General features: G+C 37.8%; 1 protein-coding gene across 1 annotated transcript in view; it reads left to right on the top strand.

Moving 5' to 3' along the window:
* NALCN (sodium leak channel, non-selective) overlaps positions 1–18852 on the top strand; it is a gene marked incomplete at its 3' end in the record, with an annotated part of 335842 nt that overhangs the window by 104373 nt on the left and 212617 nt on the right. The window contains exons 8-10 of the mRNA XM_064371774.1: positions 7362–7504; positions 7626–7730; positions 15903–15989. Coding sequence (XP_064227844.1) covers positions 7362–7504; positions 7626–7730; positions 15903–15989 — 335 coding nt within the window. The remainder of the gene's footprint in view (positions 1–7361; positions 7505–7625; positions 7731–15902; positions 15990–18852) is intronic.

Raw genomic sequence — 18852 nt, 5'->3', positions numbered from 1 at the left:
AATATGTGGCTAAAAGCTTCATAAAAGATGGTAAATCTGAGTGAAGAGATTATTAGAGGGTGAGAGAAACTGAGAGTTCACCAAAAACACAAAAAGAATTTCAATGTAGATTTTGTCTTCCACAAGTGACTCAAGCTGCAAGAAGAGGCAGACACTTTGTTCTAAATCTGGTGGCTGCTGCTTATGTTTTATTGTAGAGGCTACATCTACTCAACTGGTTTGCAAGTTTGTATTATCTGTCTCATGGTCCAGACAGAACCAGCGTCTATGAACATGGACTAAGAATTAGTCTGTTTTCTTCTGTGTTTTTCTATGAATATACTGAATGTCTCATCTTGATTCAGAAGAAAGACCTGAAAGCTTACCAAAAACACTATGTGTGTGGTTTTTCTTGGAACAATGCAGAAGGTAGTCATTTAATTTTGTTTGGGAAAATTTTGCACTATTTATTTTATTCAAAATATGTGAATTTTCTTTTTCAATTTTAATTAATGTACTTTTGTAATGGCTCATTCTGCAAGCAGAGATAGCCTCCTTTCCCCAAACTCTAAGATATGCATGAATACAGTCATCTAGTACATAGCAGGAATTTTAAAAGAAATAAGCTTTTCCTTCCAATGCATAGTTGTTAAACAGCAAAATGATTTTAAAAATTTATGTAATGGTGCTATTGAGCTGTCTACTGTGTGGCAAATACTTTACACAAATAAGTGATGTCTTAGGATATAGGTTTTAGCCTTCAAAAATCTTTAAGGAAGAATAAAATGTCATTTTTAAGTCTCTCCTTTGATCTCAAGTGAAGAGATTCAATTTGTTTCAAAAATACTTAATATAAATTATATGCTAGACCCTGCACTAGGCACTGCAGGGAAAAAGTTAAAGACTCAGAAAGGCTGCCAAGTTAGAAAAGTGTTTCTCAATTGGGCAATTTTGTCAATGGGGCCACTGGTCAATGTCTATAAGCATGTTTGGTTAGGGGTTGGAGGGGCTGTTGGAGTTATGGTTGGGGGTTGGAGGGGATTTTGGAATCGTGGTTGGGGGTTGGAGGGGCTGTTGGGATTTTGGTTGGGGGTTGGAGGGGCTGTTGGGATTTTGGTTGGGGGTTGCAGGGGCCGTTGGAATTTTGGTTGGGGGTTGGAGGGGCTGTTGGAATCGTGGTTGGGGGTTGGAGGGGCTGCTGGAATCTTGGTTGGGGGTTGGAGGGGCTGTTGGGATTTTGGTTGGGGGTTGGAGGGGCTGTTGGGATTTTGGTTGGGGGTTGGAGGGGCTGTTGGAGTTTTGGTTGGGGGTTGGAGGGGCTGTCGGGATTTTGGTTGGGGGTTGGAGGGGCTGTCGGAATCTTGGTTGGGGGTTGCAGGGGCTGTCGGAATTTTGGTTGGGGGTTGGAGGGGCTGTTGGGATTTTGGTTGGGGGTTGGAGGGGCTGTTGGAGTTTTGGTTGGGGGTCGGAGGGGCTGTTGGAGTTTAGTGGGTAGAGGTCAGGGATGTCGCTACACATCCTGCAATGCACAGGACAGGTCTTCCCATGAAAGTATCATCCATCTGCAGGTGTCACTAGTACCAAAGTTATATTTTGGGTAGCTTCAGCAAATTCTCTCTTAAACTATTCAGAGCTCCCTTTTTTCATTAGTTCTGTAGTTTAATAAGAATATTGCCCTATGGAGCAGTTCTAGCAATTTGGGAGGTTGAGGTAGGTGGATCGCCTGAGGTTAGGAGTTCAAGATCAGCCTGGCCAACACGGCGAAACACTGTCTCTACTAAAAATACAAAAATTAGCCAGGCGTGGTGGCGTGCACTTGTAGTCTCAGCTACTTGGGGAAGCTAAAGCAGGAGAATCACTTGAACCCCCGAGGCAGAGGTTGCAGTGAGCTGAGATCATGCCACTGCCCTCCAGCCTGGGCGACAGAGTAAGACTCCGTCCAAAAAAAAAAATTAGTTGGAGATTAGTACAAGTTGTATATATGCAAACATAACAAAATGGATAAAAAACAATACAGCACAACCTACCCCATCTTGAGCAAGTTGTACTCCTAATCATGCACATGTGCAAATATCAAGCTCTTATTTGACCACATTTCAGGATTGAATATGTAGTTATTGCAACTGTAGTTGAGCAAATAAGCATGTATTTGGAGTTTAGAATTAGGATTATTATACACTGCCACAGGTGAATCTACTGCCTAACAGTTACAGTTCTTCAAGACACCGATACAGCATAGTCATCCAGGTGTAGTGGTTGAGTAACATGTAAGTTTCTTTTCCCTTCCAACTGAGGAGGATGCTCAAACTGAAAGGTACCAAGGACAAAGTCAATCAGCTTCTCTCTGAAAAGAGTTACGTCGAATCAGAGTCAGCTGGAGGATCAGAAAGAGTGATTTAGAAGAGTCTGAGGGAAACTGATGATCTTGAGTAACAAGAAAACTGTCATTTTGTTCACCACAGATGAAATTCTATTCCCAGACAGGAAATGAAGCCAGATAATCGGGCCGATTTCATCAACAGTACATCAGGTTGGAAGAGTTAAAGGACCAGATAAGAAAGCAAGCGTCTATAGCAGGATGAGCTGGGTAAAAAAAAAAGGATGATTCACTCAGAGGCTGCAGGGACTAATTCTGCAGACTCCTATAGTTGCAGCGCCTTGTGAGGCCAAGAGGGATTCTCAAAGAGACTGAGGCCTGGCAGCGTCCAGTGAATGGGATGGAGCTGCCGCAGAAGATGGGGTGTTCCGTATCCCTGGAGGGGTTAAAGTTCAAGAACATTGCTGAGGATCCAAACCCTGGGAGAGAGAAAGAAATGGATGGTCCTAAAATAAATCCTCTTTGTTCTTTTAAAAATTCTGAGTGTGGAGGTGAAGGTGATTATTCAGACCAAGTCGTTCGGTACTGACTCATTCTTATTCCACTTATCTCAAGCCTACATCACCAACTCTAACTTCCCAAGTTCCATCACAGTAGATGAGGTATTACCATCATTAGAATAGTATTACAGATATTTTGTGTTTGGAGAGAGGTTTACTGGTGGGACCCCAGGTTTATAGTGTGTTGCTAGTTATCACCACAAATGTGTGACCCTCTCACTTGAGAGAGGAACAACAATGTGGTTATGTAACATGAGACCAGAAGAGACAAACAGGAATACTCCCAAAACACAAAAGTCTCGCCGCTTTTTTTCATGGGAAAAAGAGTCACCAGAAGAGGGCAAAGCAGTAAATAAAATCCTGAAGGTAATTAAAACAGGTGGGAACATAGGTTTATTCAGAGCTATAAAAAATATCCTCTACTCATTCTCAATGCAGGCAGTGTGTAGAAAGTTTCAAGGTTAGCATTTATCTTCTAAATATAGACTTGTGGTCTTCTTATTTAATACATGTAAACTGCCAGTGGAAAAGGTCAGAAAGAATGAATGAAATCAGGAAAATTGATGAGCTGAGTATCGTTGTTGTGATTGCATTTCTTACACAGCTTTAATTTGTGCCTTGAGTTTGGGGTCGGAGAAAGTAGTGCTATTCCAGGAGCTCCCAGAGATATTTTTGGAACAGATCTTATAGTTCTCTAAAAAGATAATGTGTTATATTCCCAGCTGCTGTTGTAGCATCATTTTTCTTTTAACAAAAATATGGTCTTTTAGCCAGAAACTTTAATTCTATAATTAAAATGGACTAAAAATATTCCGCAGCACATCTAGAAAAAATATTTTATATGTATCAATGTACTTTCTAGAAATTTCCCATGTTGGATCAAACAATAGAGGAAGACTTTTCTGTGTGTATAGGACGGGTTTTTACGTTTATATATGAGCGTGCATGTGTTTCAACTGAATTTTGAAAATCAGCAAAACATAAAGTCGATTCACTATAAAATAATTTTCAAGCTATCTGTGCAGTACTCACATTGAGGAAGAATTCACTGAAAAGCAAATATTTGTGAAACCCTTTCGTATGTCTACAGGCTACGTAATCATTGTTTAATTTATCAACAATCTCTGAGTGCTCCTCAGCGCCTGGTACAGAAATGAAAGATACAGTTTTAACTTTGGATGGCTCACACCTAGTGAGGAAAACAAACGAGGTAGAGAATCCCGCGTGACTAGTGACGTGGCACAAGGTGAACAGGAGGCTCTCTGGGAGTCCGGAGGGCCATCACCTAGTGTGGCTGAAGGCAGAGGGGAGGTGAGCTGGGCAGCCCAGGACTCTGTCAAGAGAGCTCGAGGCAAGCAGGGCAGGACCAGCAGCGAGAGCGGGACTTACAAAACAGGTTTCCATAGCTACCATTTCTTTCTCAGGGTCCTCTACTTCCCAAAGAAAATGAGAGCATCATAAATTTGATTGTTGCCGGTTTAAATATTGGCCAACTATTGGAAAATCGTTTTTGAAAAGATTTCTTTTGCTATATTTGGCAAAGCCGGGAGTATAAAAGTGATGAGGAAGGACCATCTCAGTCCATTGCCTTTGCCTGTGCAACTGTGACTTCTTCACAGCCTTTCTATGCAGTGCGGTTCACATATGGGAAACATTTCTTCCCATAGCCAGCATCTTCCTGGGGAGTGCTTTGGTTATATTTTCACAAATGTTTCATCTCTTTGTATCAACAAACCCTTTTCTTTGAGCTGTACTGTGGGTTTCTATTTCTTTCCTTTTTTCCTCTGTCCAGGTAGGAAAAAAAATGGACTAGAAGCTTCAAGACTACTTGTTAAATGTGCTTCTTTTTACTTAACTCCAAATAACATCTTGCTTATAGATGTAATTAAGAAAGATCTGGACAAGGAGAGGGAGGATAATTTTCAATGTTCCTCTCAAATTTAATTTTACAGTAACAAGCTCCATATTTTACCTGAAAATGCTCAGTTAGTGCAGCTATTAAACTTTAATGGTAGATAATAATGGATTTGTATAGCCAGTTTTTTGTTTTCATTCAAAAACCTAGAGGAAAATATGGGATATAAATTATAAATTGTTTTACGTTAAAAATGTTTCATATTCACTGCACATAAGCAAAGATATTGACCAGTATTAGTACCTAGGAATCATTAATAAAAAGTTACCTCTGTTTGCTGCTGACATTTTATATATACGTTGTTCTTCTCTGAACATTTTCTTAAAAGTCAACTTTTAACGAAATAATGTGGAAACAAAAGGAATTATTTTATAGTTAATTGGTTTTATGTTTAAAGATGATCAAACAATAAACTTAGCCATCATAGTCTCTCAGAAAAACATTAAGTGTATTTAAGAATAATGAGAGAAAATAATCTCTTTTTAACATTTTTATTGATACATAACATTTGTGCATATTTATGGGGTACCTATGATATTTTGTCATATGCATAAAATGTATAATTATCAAATCGAGGTATTTAGGATATCCCTCACCTCAAGCATTTATTATTTCTATGTGTTGGGAACATTTCAAGGCCTCTCTGCTAGCTATTCTGAAATATACAGTACATTGTTGTCAACTATAATCACCCTTCCCTGCCATGAAACATTAGAACTTATTCCTTCTATCTAATTCTGTTTGTACCCATTAATAATTTCTTTTTAAAGCCCCAGTCTCAAGCAAGAGAAAATATAAATAGCATGGTAAAGAAAAAAGATTTAAGACCTGATGATATGGTTTAATTTTCTATCACTTTCCGCCTTGGGTACCTTCATTAACCAGTGACCTTCACTTTTTTATCTGTAAGATGGTATTGATAATATCTGCACTCATCCCCACTTCCCCGCCTGCCCAGCTAATAAGACAGAAATTACCTTAGCATGTGTGTTAAAGTACCTAGAAACTCAACATGCTTTACAAATCCCAGCTATTGTGACAAGGAGGTACAGTACCAATGTAAAAAATATGATTTTTAAAATGAGAGGCAGGACATTTATAAAGTTATATTCTATATAAAGTATATTAGCACACATTAATGTATAACAGGCAATAGGAATATGCTTTGCTTCTTTCAGCTTTTCTTTTCCAGCCTCTTTTTTTCTCTCGTCGCTAAGTCTGTGGCTGGACTTGCCTTCTGTTTTGCATGCCTTGGTGTTCGCTGATGCTCTGATTCTTCTTTCCCATGCACAGGCTCAAAGAAACAGTGAGGCTGCCCCAACTTCAGCAACCCTCTTCTTAGTTTGGACGTTCGGTCATATGCAAATTCTAGTTTAAAATTCTATGAATTAGAACATATATGAGTGGAGATTGGTTTTATATTCTGTAATAATAAAACTCATTTATAGTAGTAGAATGTATTGACGTACAAATGTTTACCAGTTTTATGAATAACAACATATGTCATATTTATTTTATAAATAATTTCCATGCTATATGGCTTTCCTGTTTTCTCACAAGAGCGTATTGAGCAATTATTTTCAATTTTATAATCATAATGATACCTGAAATATCTTAAGAACCTAGCCTATGATTTACAGGAATTAAATCATTGAATCCTCACAACACTATAAAGTCTGTATTATTTCCCATTTTACAGATAGAGAAACTAACCATACAAAGGCTATTAAGAGACAAGATATCATGACAGTTGGATGTGTGGGGCCTTGTACCAGAAGGACTGAGCGAATTCCAGTTCCCTTCATATTATCTTTGTGTCCTTAGACAAGTCACTTCATCTTTATGTGCTTTAGTTTCTCCATCTGTAAAATGTCTCGTAGTATTGTTAGGATTAAACATCTCTTCTCCCTGCATGACATTTTAGATTCTCTTAACCAATGTTAAAAAATCTGTCCACATATTTGTAACTTTCCTTTCTTCCCATTACTAGAAGTATTTTCTATGAGATAATTCTCCTGGAAAACACAAAGTCCTATTTGGTGATTCACTGCCTTACATTTTGGTGTTCAGTAAACACCATGGAATCCAAAGACAAGCTCTATCATATTAATTTTGGAGCCCGAGATACTTTACTCTTTATGAGAAAGTTATTTCAAATGAAACCCAATTCTCTCATCTATTTCATTTTGGTTAAAATTATAGCAGGTGCTTTTCAGTTGATTGAATGTGTTAGTCTCCAAGTAGCAAGCTTAAATGGTATACATCTTTTTTCAAATTATACCTATACATACTTGGATTGACTGTTTATTTCCTTTTCCACATTATTAGTTGCATTTAACAGCTAAAGGTATAATATCAAATTATTCTGTTGCTAGAGATACTGAAATTACCCCAGCTTGAAGTCAGAAACAACTTTATTAAAATTTTAAGAATGAGAACAGTAAAATGTTACATGGGATTGTAATCCCTTTTTGAAGAGCTTTTGTCATTGAGAAAATGAGTATGGATAAATATTGATTGTTTTTCTGGAAAATGCTTTCTTATTTCAAAAGTCAATTGTGACTCAGTCTGTCCTCCTCTCTCATGACAGGAACCAGTATATTCACCGTCTATGAGGCTGCCTCGCAGGAAGGCTGGGTGTTCCTCATGTACAGAGCAATTGACAGCTTTCCCCGCTGGCGTTCCTACTTCTATTTCATAACTCTCATTTTCTTCCTCGCATGGCTTGTGAAGGTACTGAAAAGCATTGTACTAAGAAGGTCTATGTTCTATGATGGTTCTGCAGATCTTTGGTTTCGGTTGCCCTCTGCTTTGTCATTCTTAGAGTTTGGTAAATGTTTGTGATTTTTTTCAGAATGTGTTTATTGCTGTTATCATTGAAACATTTGCAGAAATCAGAGTACAGTTTCAACAAATGTGGGGATCGAGAAGCAGCACTACCTCAACGGCCACCACCCAGGTACGGTATCAGCAAGGCGACGCCATAACCCATTCGAGCATGCACATGTCCCAGCCTCACCATCAGTGGAACCTGGGGAAGCTCTTGCATGATGGGCTTCTACAGTCTGACTCAGGAAGCTATTTAAAAATACAGGTGCAGGCCAGGCACAGTGGCTCATGCTGGTAATTCCAGCACTTTGGGAGGCTGAGAGGAAGGATTGCTTGAGCCCGGGAGTTTAAAACCAGCCTAGGCAATGTAGCAAGACCCCATCTCTACAAAAAATTTTGAAAAATTGGCCAGATGTGGTGGCTCACACCTGTAATCCTAGCACTTTGGGAGGCCAAGACTGGCGGATCATGAGGTCTGAAGTTCGAGACCAGTCTGGACCATATAATGAAACCCCATCTCTACTAAAAATACCGAAAAAAAAAAAAATTAGCTGGGTGTGGTGGTGTGCGCCTGTAATCCCAGCTACTCAGGAGGCTGAGGCAGGAGAATCACATGAACCTGGGAGGCAGAGGTTGCAATGAGCCAAGATTGTTCCATTGCCCTTCAGCACTGGCAACAGTGTGAGACTCCATCTCAATTCAGAAAAAAGAAAAGAAAATTTTTAAAAATTAGCCAAGAGTAATGGTATGAGCTTGTGGTCGCAGCTACTCAGGAGGCTGAGACGGAAGGATCACTTGAGCCCAGGAGGTCAAAGGTGCAGTGAGCTGTGATCACAACACTGTATCCCAACCTGGATGACAGAGCAAGACCCTATCCCCCAAAAGCATAAGATAAAATAAAATAAAATAATACAGGTTAAAAGGTCCAAACCCAGAATAATCAAATCAGAGCTTCTAGCCAGTGGGGTAATGACACCTATATTTTTTAATAGCTCTGTGGGTGGTTTTGAAACAAAACGAAGGTTGGCAACCATGTTTATTACATGTCTTTGATTCTTACAAGTCCTCAAATGGCTTTCAGATAAAATGTAATCACTATAGAATTTCTCACTTTTATGAGTATTTATTCATGTACTTGCAAGCCTGTATAAGGTCTATGTGTAGGATTAGAATTTTGTAATGGAAAATACATTTTATTCAGAACAAACCATAGTACAATAAAATGTGAAAAAGATCCCTCAACTCCAAATGCATGCTTATGATTTTTTAAGGAATCCCTATATTTTCAGAAGGATTCCCGTAAGTTCCCGTAAGACAATGTTGTTTCCATAAAACCTTAAGGCTCCTGAGAATTTAGAGGTGGCCTACAAATTTGCTAAAAGCAGCAGAGCAGTTATTACATAAGAGGGCAATTTAGATCAAAATAATCAGATTAAAAAATGCCTTTGTTTTTATTTTTGGTTTTGTTTCGTGTGTGTGTTTATGGTAGTTTAAAAAAGGAAGGGCAGTTTTATATACCTTCTTCTAGTGTGAATCTTTATAAAAGAGAGAGAAGATAAGAATTCCAGAATCAGGAATAAAAGGATATAATGCCTTGTAAATATTATAATACTAAGTTCTAAAGGAAATTTAACATGTCTGTAAATACTTATAAAACTATTAAGATAAATATATCTATCAAGGAGCTGAGGGTTACTTTTGAAAACCTTCAAATTGAACTTTAATAATTATATGTTAAAGTGCAATTAAACACACTAATTTGGGGAAAGCCTTATGGTGTTGAGGCATCTTTATGATGCTGTAAAAGTCTTAATTGTCTAGTCAATGCATTATAGATGAAATGGTGTCAGTCTTATTCACTTTTGACAAATGACTATTCAAACTTCCATGAAAGGTTTTTTGAATATGCTATCCAGGTTATATCAGAGTTGCCATGAAGAAAAGCCTATGAGAAATCAACCATAGCAAGTTCTTATCTCCTCTCTCCTCTCTTTTTGCAAACTATGAAAGATAAGAAAATTACCAGTTCATTCCGAGGGGACAGCCTCTAGAAGGACATATTTGTGGTTATGACTTTGATTCCTAAATGGAACATGGAACTATGAATTCAGCCCTTAAGTCACATGCAGTGTTCCTGGAGATGACCTGAAATGCCTTTAAAACCATAGCATGTTTATGGAGTTACTCTCAAGTATAAAATCACACCTGGAGAAATAGTATTTGGAAGCACCACCAAGTCAGCCAATGGTTCTAATAGAAAGGGAAATAGGAAAAGGCTTGGAACAAAGTTGTACAAAATCATTTTGATGCAAAATTGCACTTAATCAAGAGGAATAAGTTGATAATTCAAAGGTAATGTGTCTAGATATTCAGTAGAGGTAATCACACAGAGAATTGTGAAAAACCTTCATTAAGAAAAATGCTATAGCTGAGGACCTGGTTGCTAAGCAACCAATGCTCCTGCTGTCAGCCTCTGGGTGAAACACTGCTCAGGCAGCCTAGCAACCGGCTTCAGGCCCCGCCCACCCTAGCTAGCCACTTACAAATGGGTCCTCTGATGCTTTAATGTGTAGAGAAAGGAGAGACATCATTTGCCATGATGCTGTTATGTTTGTAAAATCTGACCAAATTCTGTGAACAGGGACTTTTTATTCAGTGGTTTAAAACACTAAATCACAAGTTACTAATTTGAAAGAAATAAAATAAAGATGATTATTTTAACAAACACAGCTTTTCAGACATGGAAGTTCATTCTTGCCTTTCTCTAGCATATGAAAAATTTGCAGTTGTTAAAAGGCTGTTCTCATCAGAGGACTAAAGGGTCCTGAGCTTGTTGGACTTGTTGATGTCTGAGTCTGCAGACATACCCTAACAGCCGTGTGTGTAGAAAAAAAAAAAAAAAATATATATATATATATATATATATGCACATTTTCAGAACAAAGAAGGGACTTTCTGTTGTTTTAGGCAGCTGACTAGGAAATGGCTCTGATAGGGACCATTTCAAGGGAGGTGAAATGAAATCTGTGATGAAGACTGTTTCTTTAAAATAGCAAAGCAATATTTTTCAATTGAATGGTCACCACCAAATGCCTCCAAGACACAGCATAGAAACAAATTACAGAAAGATTAATGCCAAGGGTCTTTAGGAGACCATAATATAACATATAACTGGAAAACAGAAGGAAAATGATGTAGAAAATTTCAAATTACTAAGGATTGAGTCTGTCTGGACTCTGAGAGTCTTGTGATTTCATACCTGCCTAATTCTTAGATATAGGTAACTATTGCCTTGTGCTCAATCGTGTAGTGGGTTGAAGGACAAGTGATTCATACACCCATGATATAATGCCCCCTCCCCGTGTTAATCTACTATAGGGATACCCAGGCCACAAATTATCAGTGATGTCCCATCACTGGATGTTGGGATGTGCAGATCAGCTGAAAGACGAAGGCCTGAGTACTGTATCACTAACCCAGACCTTTACTCCCATTATTTAGATGCTTTACTTCAGATGACTGTTACCAGTCCTGTGGTCCTCTGACCTAGACCAGCTCATGATAGAGATGAGCCTATCTCAACTTTGCCTGGAGTAGAATTCAAAGAACTGCTAAACTTGAGAGCCGCATGAGACTACTTTTCTGTTAAAATTATAAGAGACAGAAAGCAGGCTTCTGACCGTCAGTACATAACTTTTATAAATGACTCATAGTCCAATAGGGTCATATTGAAGGTTTGATAAATGAATAAATATTCTGATTGTACAAAGACAGCAGTCACTTCTGGGTCTGTTATTATCTCTGATTGAGCACTCTTGCTGACATGTGTTTTCTGAATTAACATCCCCTAATAAGGAGAGAAGACTGATAAAGGTAGAATTGGTGTGGGAATAGAGGGCACTTTTGAGTTTTTCCTCCTTTGGCTTTCCATCAACATTCTTAGAATATGGGTTATGCAATGCCTGAAGCAACTTATGCATAAATGTGTAGTGCTGGGTTAAAAAGTAGAAAAGAATGGATGAAAAGACTCATGACCAAAAATGGAAAGAATTTCTCCTCCCAAGAGAAAGCTACATATAACTTAATGCTCAAAGACAACACTTTAGCAAAAATGTGTTTACTGTGTTCCGAAGCCATTCATTTCCTCCTGAATCTGCATCATTAAAATATGTGAGAAAATAATTTAATTAATGTATTTCAAAGAAGGGTGCTTCTAGAATGGTGTAATAGTGAACTCCTTCTAATAATGTGGTTTCTTATTGAAACAATGATAATGGAATAATACAGTCAGCATAGGAAGCCATAAATGAGAACTAAATTTTGTGAGTCTGCATCACTGAATATATTATTTCATAATGAAATCAAGCCAGATGTCCACTCACACTATTTTATGTCATAATGACTATTGGCTATTTTTTAAAGCCATCAATTTTCAAAGAACCCAAAGAGCATACAAATTGTGAAGTAAATTTTAGATTTTTCTCTGCATTACTATGTATGTGGATGTGTGTGTGTGCGTGTCTCAAGTTTGGAATTCTAATTCAGCTGCTAGTGATTCTCCATTACCAAGATTCTTTCTCTTACCACTGTCCATTAGATAACCTGTTATTCGTGCTGATGATGGTGATGATATTATGTCTATGGTAGAACAATCCCCAAAGCATTTTTAACTACTTTGCGAACCAAGTGACCAGTTATAAAACTCTAGTAGTTGCAAATGGACAGGCCTGAAAGAATTCTCAAAGCTGAAATCTCCATGGACTTCCAAACGATTGTGCTAAAAGGAGAGTGCCAGGGAAATTATTTCGAGTTATTGATGGTATTTCACTAATTCAGAACATCTTACAATCACTCCCATATATTGAGATCTGCACTGGTCTAATAGCTTTACAACCTGTCTTATTTAATCTTCACAATAACACTGTGAAGTGGGCACTATGATTGTCTCCACTTTGCATGTAAAAAATGACAATGATTGAAAGTTAATTATCATCCCCAATGTTATATAACCAGCTAGTGGTAAAACTGGGACTCAAAACCAGGTTGCTCAGCTGCAAGAGCCTTTTTATTCAGCATGAGATTCTACCTCCTTTCAATTTAGCCATTACAAGCCCTGCTGTCAACACGCTGTCTTTGTTCTGGCCCAGTGGTAACTTTTCTTTTCTCAAAAAAAAGACAGCATTTATTGCTGGCTGAAAGGGACATTTGCATACATTGTTGCCAAGAGTGTAAATTAAAACATCTTTCCTAGAAAACAGTTTGACAATATGCACCCAAAAATAAAACATACATACTATCTGACCAAGATAGTCTACTTCTAGAAATGTATCCAAAGAAAAATGCTGGGCAGTAGTCAAGGATGTATGTTTGAGGATGTTTATGAGGCATTTTGGCAAATTTTTTAAAATTGATACAATCTTCATCTCTAGCTAAGTTATTGGTTGCAAATTATGAAATTGGAATAAAAGCAAACCATTAAAATAAGCATTGAACTTTATAGATGTGAAGATATACTGGTGACATACTAGTACAAAAAAAAGTATCCCATGTTTGTGTGGGGAGTGCGTGTGTGTGTAAAATACCTGGAACATTAACTCTAGAATGTTAGTGGTGGTTGTCTCTGGGGAATGGGTTTAAGATTTTTTTTTACAACTCGTCCTCATTTTCTAAGTGTTTAACAGTAAAATATTTAATTATAGAATGAGAAAGGAAAATTGCATCAGTAAAATGAAAAAAAAAAAATTAATGGACATTCTAACAGAAACCACATGTACTAGTTAACTTACATTCAGTTGCAAGGGACCAAAAAAAATAACTTGCTTAGATGAGGTATGCGATGAGGAATCCCGTTCTCTCTCACATAAAGCTGGAGGTGGTCATTCAGTGTTGCATGGTTGTCTGTGTTGCCATGGATCCAGACACCTTCCTTTCTGTTCCACGTTGCACAGCCTCTGTTACCAAAATCACCTTGTAGACTAGCATGGCTGCTGTAGCTCTGACACTCACATCCACATTCCAGGGCGCAAGAAGAAGAAGGAAATATAGGAAGAGAGGGTTTCTGCTTGCATCCTGTAGGCCTGTATGTAGTTACATGGTCAAGGTGAGCTTCAAAGAAAGGACAAGAACTGTCCTTTTTTCCTGGTAGCCTAGTGGCCCCATACAGATTCTCTTTGTAAAACAGGGAAAGGAGATTCCAAGGGAAGACTGGTAGTCTCTATCATACTCCCCACAAGGATTTGAGTCTCTGAGGATTCTTGGCTTCTGCTAGCAATCCCAACTTCTGTCTCAAAGATCTACCAAATATTAACCAATCTAAATGTTGTATAATTCAGTGGACTAAAGAGAAATGGAACATTTTTACATTTCCTTTACTTTATTTCACACGAATAAATGACCTTGAGAGAACACTTTTACTGAAAATTAAATTGATTCTTTTGATTTTTGTCTACTGAAAAAAAAATAATTTAACAGAGAAAATTAGTCTGCTACTGATCGAAGTAAATATATGCCCCAGGGATCCTTTATGTCACAATTAGAGAGTATAGGATGTATCAGCAGAGGGATTTTATGCATAACTGGTGACTGGCAGGGCTGATTTTGTCTTTTGTCCTTAAAACGAGGCTTCCAGAATTTTGACAGAAGCTTTAAAAGGTCCTGTAACAGGTTTGCATCTCCACTGATGTCTGTATTCTCAGAATGAGCTTATTGAGGAAGGATATGCTTGATTCACCCCAAAAAGAGTTTTTGCAGTTTATTCTAAAAAAAATCAGAAGCTTGTGTATGGACAGCTAAGATGAGCAATTTGCAGTTGGCATCTTTGTCAAAGTGTCTTTATGTAAGTGTGCACCTTAATTTTGTCATTTAAAAATACATATAGGAGGCAGAGGCAGGGGAATTGCCTGAGCTCAGGAGTTTGAAACCACATTAGACAATATGGTGAAACCCTGTCTCTGCTAAAAAAAAAAAAAATACAAAAATTAGCTGGGCTTGGTGGCAGGTGCCTGTAGTTCCACCTACTTGGGAGGAAAATTGCTTGAACCTAGGAGGCAGAGGTTGCAGTGAGCCGAGATCATGGCACTGCACTCCAGCCTGGGTGACAGAGCAAGACTCCATCTCCAAAAATAAATAAATAAAATAAATAAAATAAGGCCTGTGATTTCTGGCAACTCTCTCTCACCACCTCGATCATTTTATAGAAGGCAAGTTTATTTTCCACAAAGGATCTACCACCACTACTACCGGGGATTTGAAATTATAATTACAGATCTTAGGTAATGGGATATTTGCATCATCTGATTTATATTTCCATCAGCAGTTACCCTTTTGAACATAGGGTCAGAATAACAGGAGGACATAAATAAGGATGGCAAAGGAAATATTTGTTCCTGTAAAACAGGGACCTCAGACAGGAATAAAGCAGTGTCTCCAGTTAGTGTCTTTACTTAGAAAAAAAAATAATTTGGGCCTATTTCTACCATACACACATACACACTCACTCCTAAGGAACTAGAAAGAAAAATGTGTTAATGGGAGAATATGTATAAGTGTCTTCCAGCCAGGTGTAATATTGACACATAAGTAATTTTTGAGATAATAACCTAGATATCTAATTCAATGGATTTCAGTTTTGTAGGCCTGTAGCATCTTGAATTTCATCACTTAGGTCTTTAAGCCAAAAGAAACTACTTGTTCCCTTTATAATATGTACATGAAATTTCCATTCAGCAGATTAATTGCTGCCTAATTAAAATAATTACACAAAGTCTATTAAGCATTGTGTCTTCTACCAATAAAACCACACCAGTTCTTCCCCTCTGCCACATGCAGTCTTCTTATTTTATTGATCCTGAGAATATTTTTATTAGGTTAGTGAGAACTGTCCACTGAATAAAAATAAAAATTTGCTACCTATAATAAAAACACAACAGACACAATTCTTTTTAATTCTAGTTTTCACTTTCTCCCAGATCTAATAGATATTTATCAATATAATGGGGATAAAATACTGAAGTATTTCTCTTGTGGAGAAGAATATTTGAGCAATTATATGCAAAGCATATGCAAGATATAACGTGCCTGACATAGCAAGTAATCAATAAACTCAAGTTATTATCATTGCTCCTTTTTCATTCACTTAAGTTTTCAATGTTAAGTATAATTGAAATGACTTCTATTCCAAATATAAATCCATAAGGAGACAAATTTTTGATAGCATAAAAATATACAAAGCTGGAGACGTAGTTAGAGTTCTCAATGTTCCATATTAAATGTCTCTGACTCATCTCCCTTCTTTGTCTTGAAGATGTTTCATGAAGATGCTGCTGGAGGTTGGCAGCTGGTAGCTGTGGATGTCAACAAGCCCCAGGGACGCGCCCCAGCCTGCCTCCAGGTGCAGTACAATGCCATTTTTAAAAATCACCCAGCAAAGGTCTTTGAATTTTATTTTATCCAAGAAAATCCACAGCTTTTTAAGCTTTAGATTTGCCCATGTTTATGATCCTGAAGTTCGAGATGGTACTTCACTCCACCCTGTATTCCCAGGACCTAGCTTTTTTTTTTTTTTTTAACACACACAGTAGGGATTTGATAAATTTCTGATGGCTGAATGCATGCACTTAAGAGCATTTCTGCAGTATTGAATCAATGAAAAATTTTGTTGACATGTGAAATCTTATAAAAATTTTCTTTACCAAAGGCCTGAGTTATTTGGCGGTGGGCAAATTCATTCAATTTAATATCTCACTGAGTACCTGGGAAAACATATTTCGACACATAGTTTCTCTGTTTTTCTGCAAGCTTTCAGAGGAACATAATATAGAGGTGTTTCTTTAGCAAAGTGCACCGACAGCAAACAGGAGGCAATGGGATTGCAGGTGGAGCCTGAGAGTCCTCATAAGATAGAGTCTCACAGTGATTCGAAGATAGCACCTCAGGTCCCTGCCTGTGAACTTTCTAGAATCCCCATCTTCTCCAAGCTTCTCATAAGGCCCAATAAACTCCTTTTCTCTTCTTCAGGGGGCCATCTGACATCTTCTCTTGCTTTGTTCCACCTCCCTGCCCCCAAATATCAGTAACTCATTCAAAATAATGTCACCTTAAAAAGAATAGCACCCCTAACTTTCCATGGTATTTTCACTACTTCCATTTTCCCTCCAAGCAGCCCACTTGTAGGAACAGAGAATCGATTCTTCCACCCGAAGAATTTTATTTTCTTTAGCATTTTTGGTTTCCAGTGACAAATCCTCTTCTCACAAGGGGTGGTTTCCATAATTCTTTTCATCCCACCCTCATAATTTGGAGGCGTGTTCACATCTGCCGTGGGATAAGACTGTTTCTCCTTTCTTTCTTTTGGGTCTTTCTCCAGATAGGGACTCAAGGATTGGTACATAAAACATAAAATTTTACTCTGAGCCATTACTGTGGGCTATGTTTATATGACCATTTTAGCATAGATTTATTTAATTCTTTTTGTTTCTGTTTGTATTGGGGTGTGATTAACAAATAAAAATTGTAAATAGTGAAGGTCTGCAATGTGATGATTTGATATATGTTCACAATGTAAAACGATCCTTGCAACCAAGCTGATTCACACATCCATGGCCTCATATATTCAATAGTAACCTCTGTGCGTGTGTGTGGAGGGGGGGTAACACTTTAGATCTAATCTTTTAGCAAATCTCGTGTATACGATACAGTATGATTAACCATGTTGTTGATTAGATCCTGAGAACTTGGCCATCTTTTAACTGATAACTAATATCTCCCCATTTCTACCCACTGTCCCCAACCCCGGTAGCCACCATCCTACTTTCTGCTTCAATGAATTTGACTTTTTGAAATTCCATATATAAATGAGATGATGCAGTGTTTGTCTTTCTGTGCCTAGTTCATTTCACTTAGCATAATGTCCTCCAGGTTCATCCATATTGTTGTCAATGGCAGGATTTTTTTCTTTATTATGGCTGAGTAATATTTTGTTGTATGTCTATACCACACTTTCTTTCTTTTTTTAATTGTACTTTAGGTTCTGGGGTACATGTGCAGATCATGCAGGGTTGTTGCATAGGTACATTCATGACAAGGTGGTTTGCTGCCTCCATTCCCCCATCATCTATATTTGGCATTTCTCCCCATGTTATCCCTCCCTCCTCCCCACCCTCCACTGTCCCTCCCCTAGCCACCCCCAACTGACCCCAGTGTGTGATGCTCCCCTCCCTGTGTTCTCATTGTTCAACACCCCCTTATGAGTGAGAACATGTGTGTTTGATTTTCTGTTCTTGTGTCAGTTTGCTGAAAATGATGGTTTCCAGATTTGTCCAAGTCCCTACAAAGGACACAAACTCATCATTTTCTATGGCTGCATAGTATTCCATGGTGTATATGTGCCACATTTTCTTTGTCCAATCTAGCATTGATGGGCATTTGGGTTGGTTCCAGGTCTTTGCTATTGTAAACAGTGCTGCAATGAACATATCTTTATAATAGAACAATTTATAATCCTTTGAGTATATACCCAGTAATGCGATTGCTGGGTCAAATGGAATTTCTATTTCTAGATCCTTGAGGAATCGCCAGACTGTCTTCCACAATGGTTGAACTAATTTACACTCCCACCAACAGTGTAAAAGTGTTTCTATTTCTCCACATCCTCGCCCACTTTTCTTTATCCAGTCATCCATCAGTGACACTTGGGTTGCTCCTTGTCTTGACCATTGTGAATGATGCTGTAGTACACTTGGGGCTGCAATGTCTCTTTGAGATTCTGATTTCATTTCCTTTGGGTTTATATCCAGAAGTGGGATTACTGGATCATATGGTAGTTCTATTTTTAATTTTTTGAGAAATCTCCATACTGTTTTTCAGAATGGCTCTACCAATTTAAATCCCCACCAACAGTGTAAAAGGGTTATTTTTTCTTTACACCTTTGCCCAATAGTTATCTTTTGTCTTTTTGGTGTTAACCATTATAACAGACATGAGGTGATATCTCCTTGTGGTTTAAATTTGCATTTCCCTGATAATTAGTAATAGTATGCACTTTTTCACATACCTATTGGCCATTCATATGCCTTCTTTGGAGAAATGTCTACCCAGAATTTGCTCGTTTTTAAATCAGATTATTTGCTTTTTGTATTTGTTTTTGTTTTTTAGTTTTGTTGTTGTTGTTGTTTTTGCTATTGACTTGTATGAGTTTCTTGTATCTTTTGGATATTATCTACTTTTCAGAAATATGGTGTTCCAAGTGTCCCCTG

This window comes from Aotus nancymaae, unplaced genomic scaffold (genome assembly GCF_030222135.1).
Source record: "Aotus nancymaae isolate 86718 unplaced genomic scaffold, 86718_ANA_hifiasm-v0.15.2.pri h1tg000161l, whole genome shotgun sequence".
Classification (NCBI taxonomy): domain Eukaryota; kingdom Metazoa; phylum Chordata; class Mammalia; order Primates; family Aotidae; genus Aotus; species Aotus nancymaae.
Note: the sequence above shows the minus strand (reverse complement) of the source record. Positions and strands in the feature narration are given on the sequence as shown.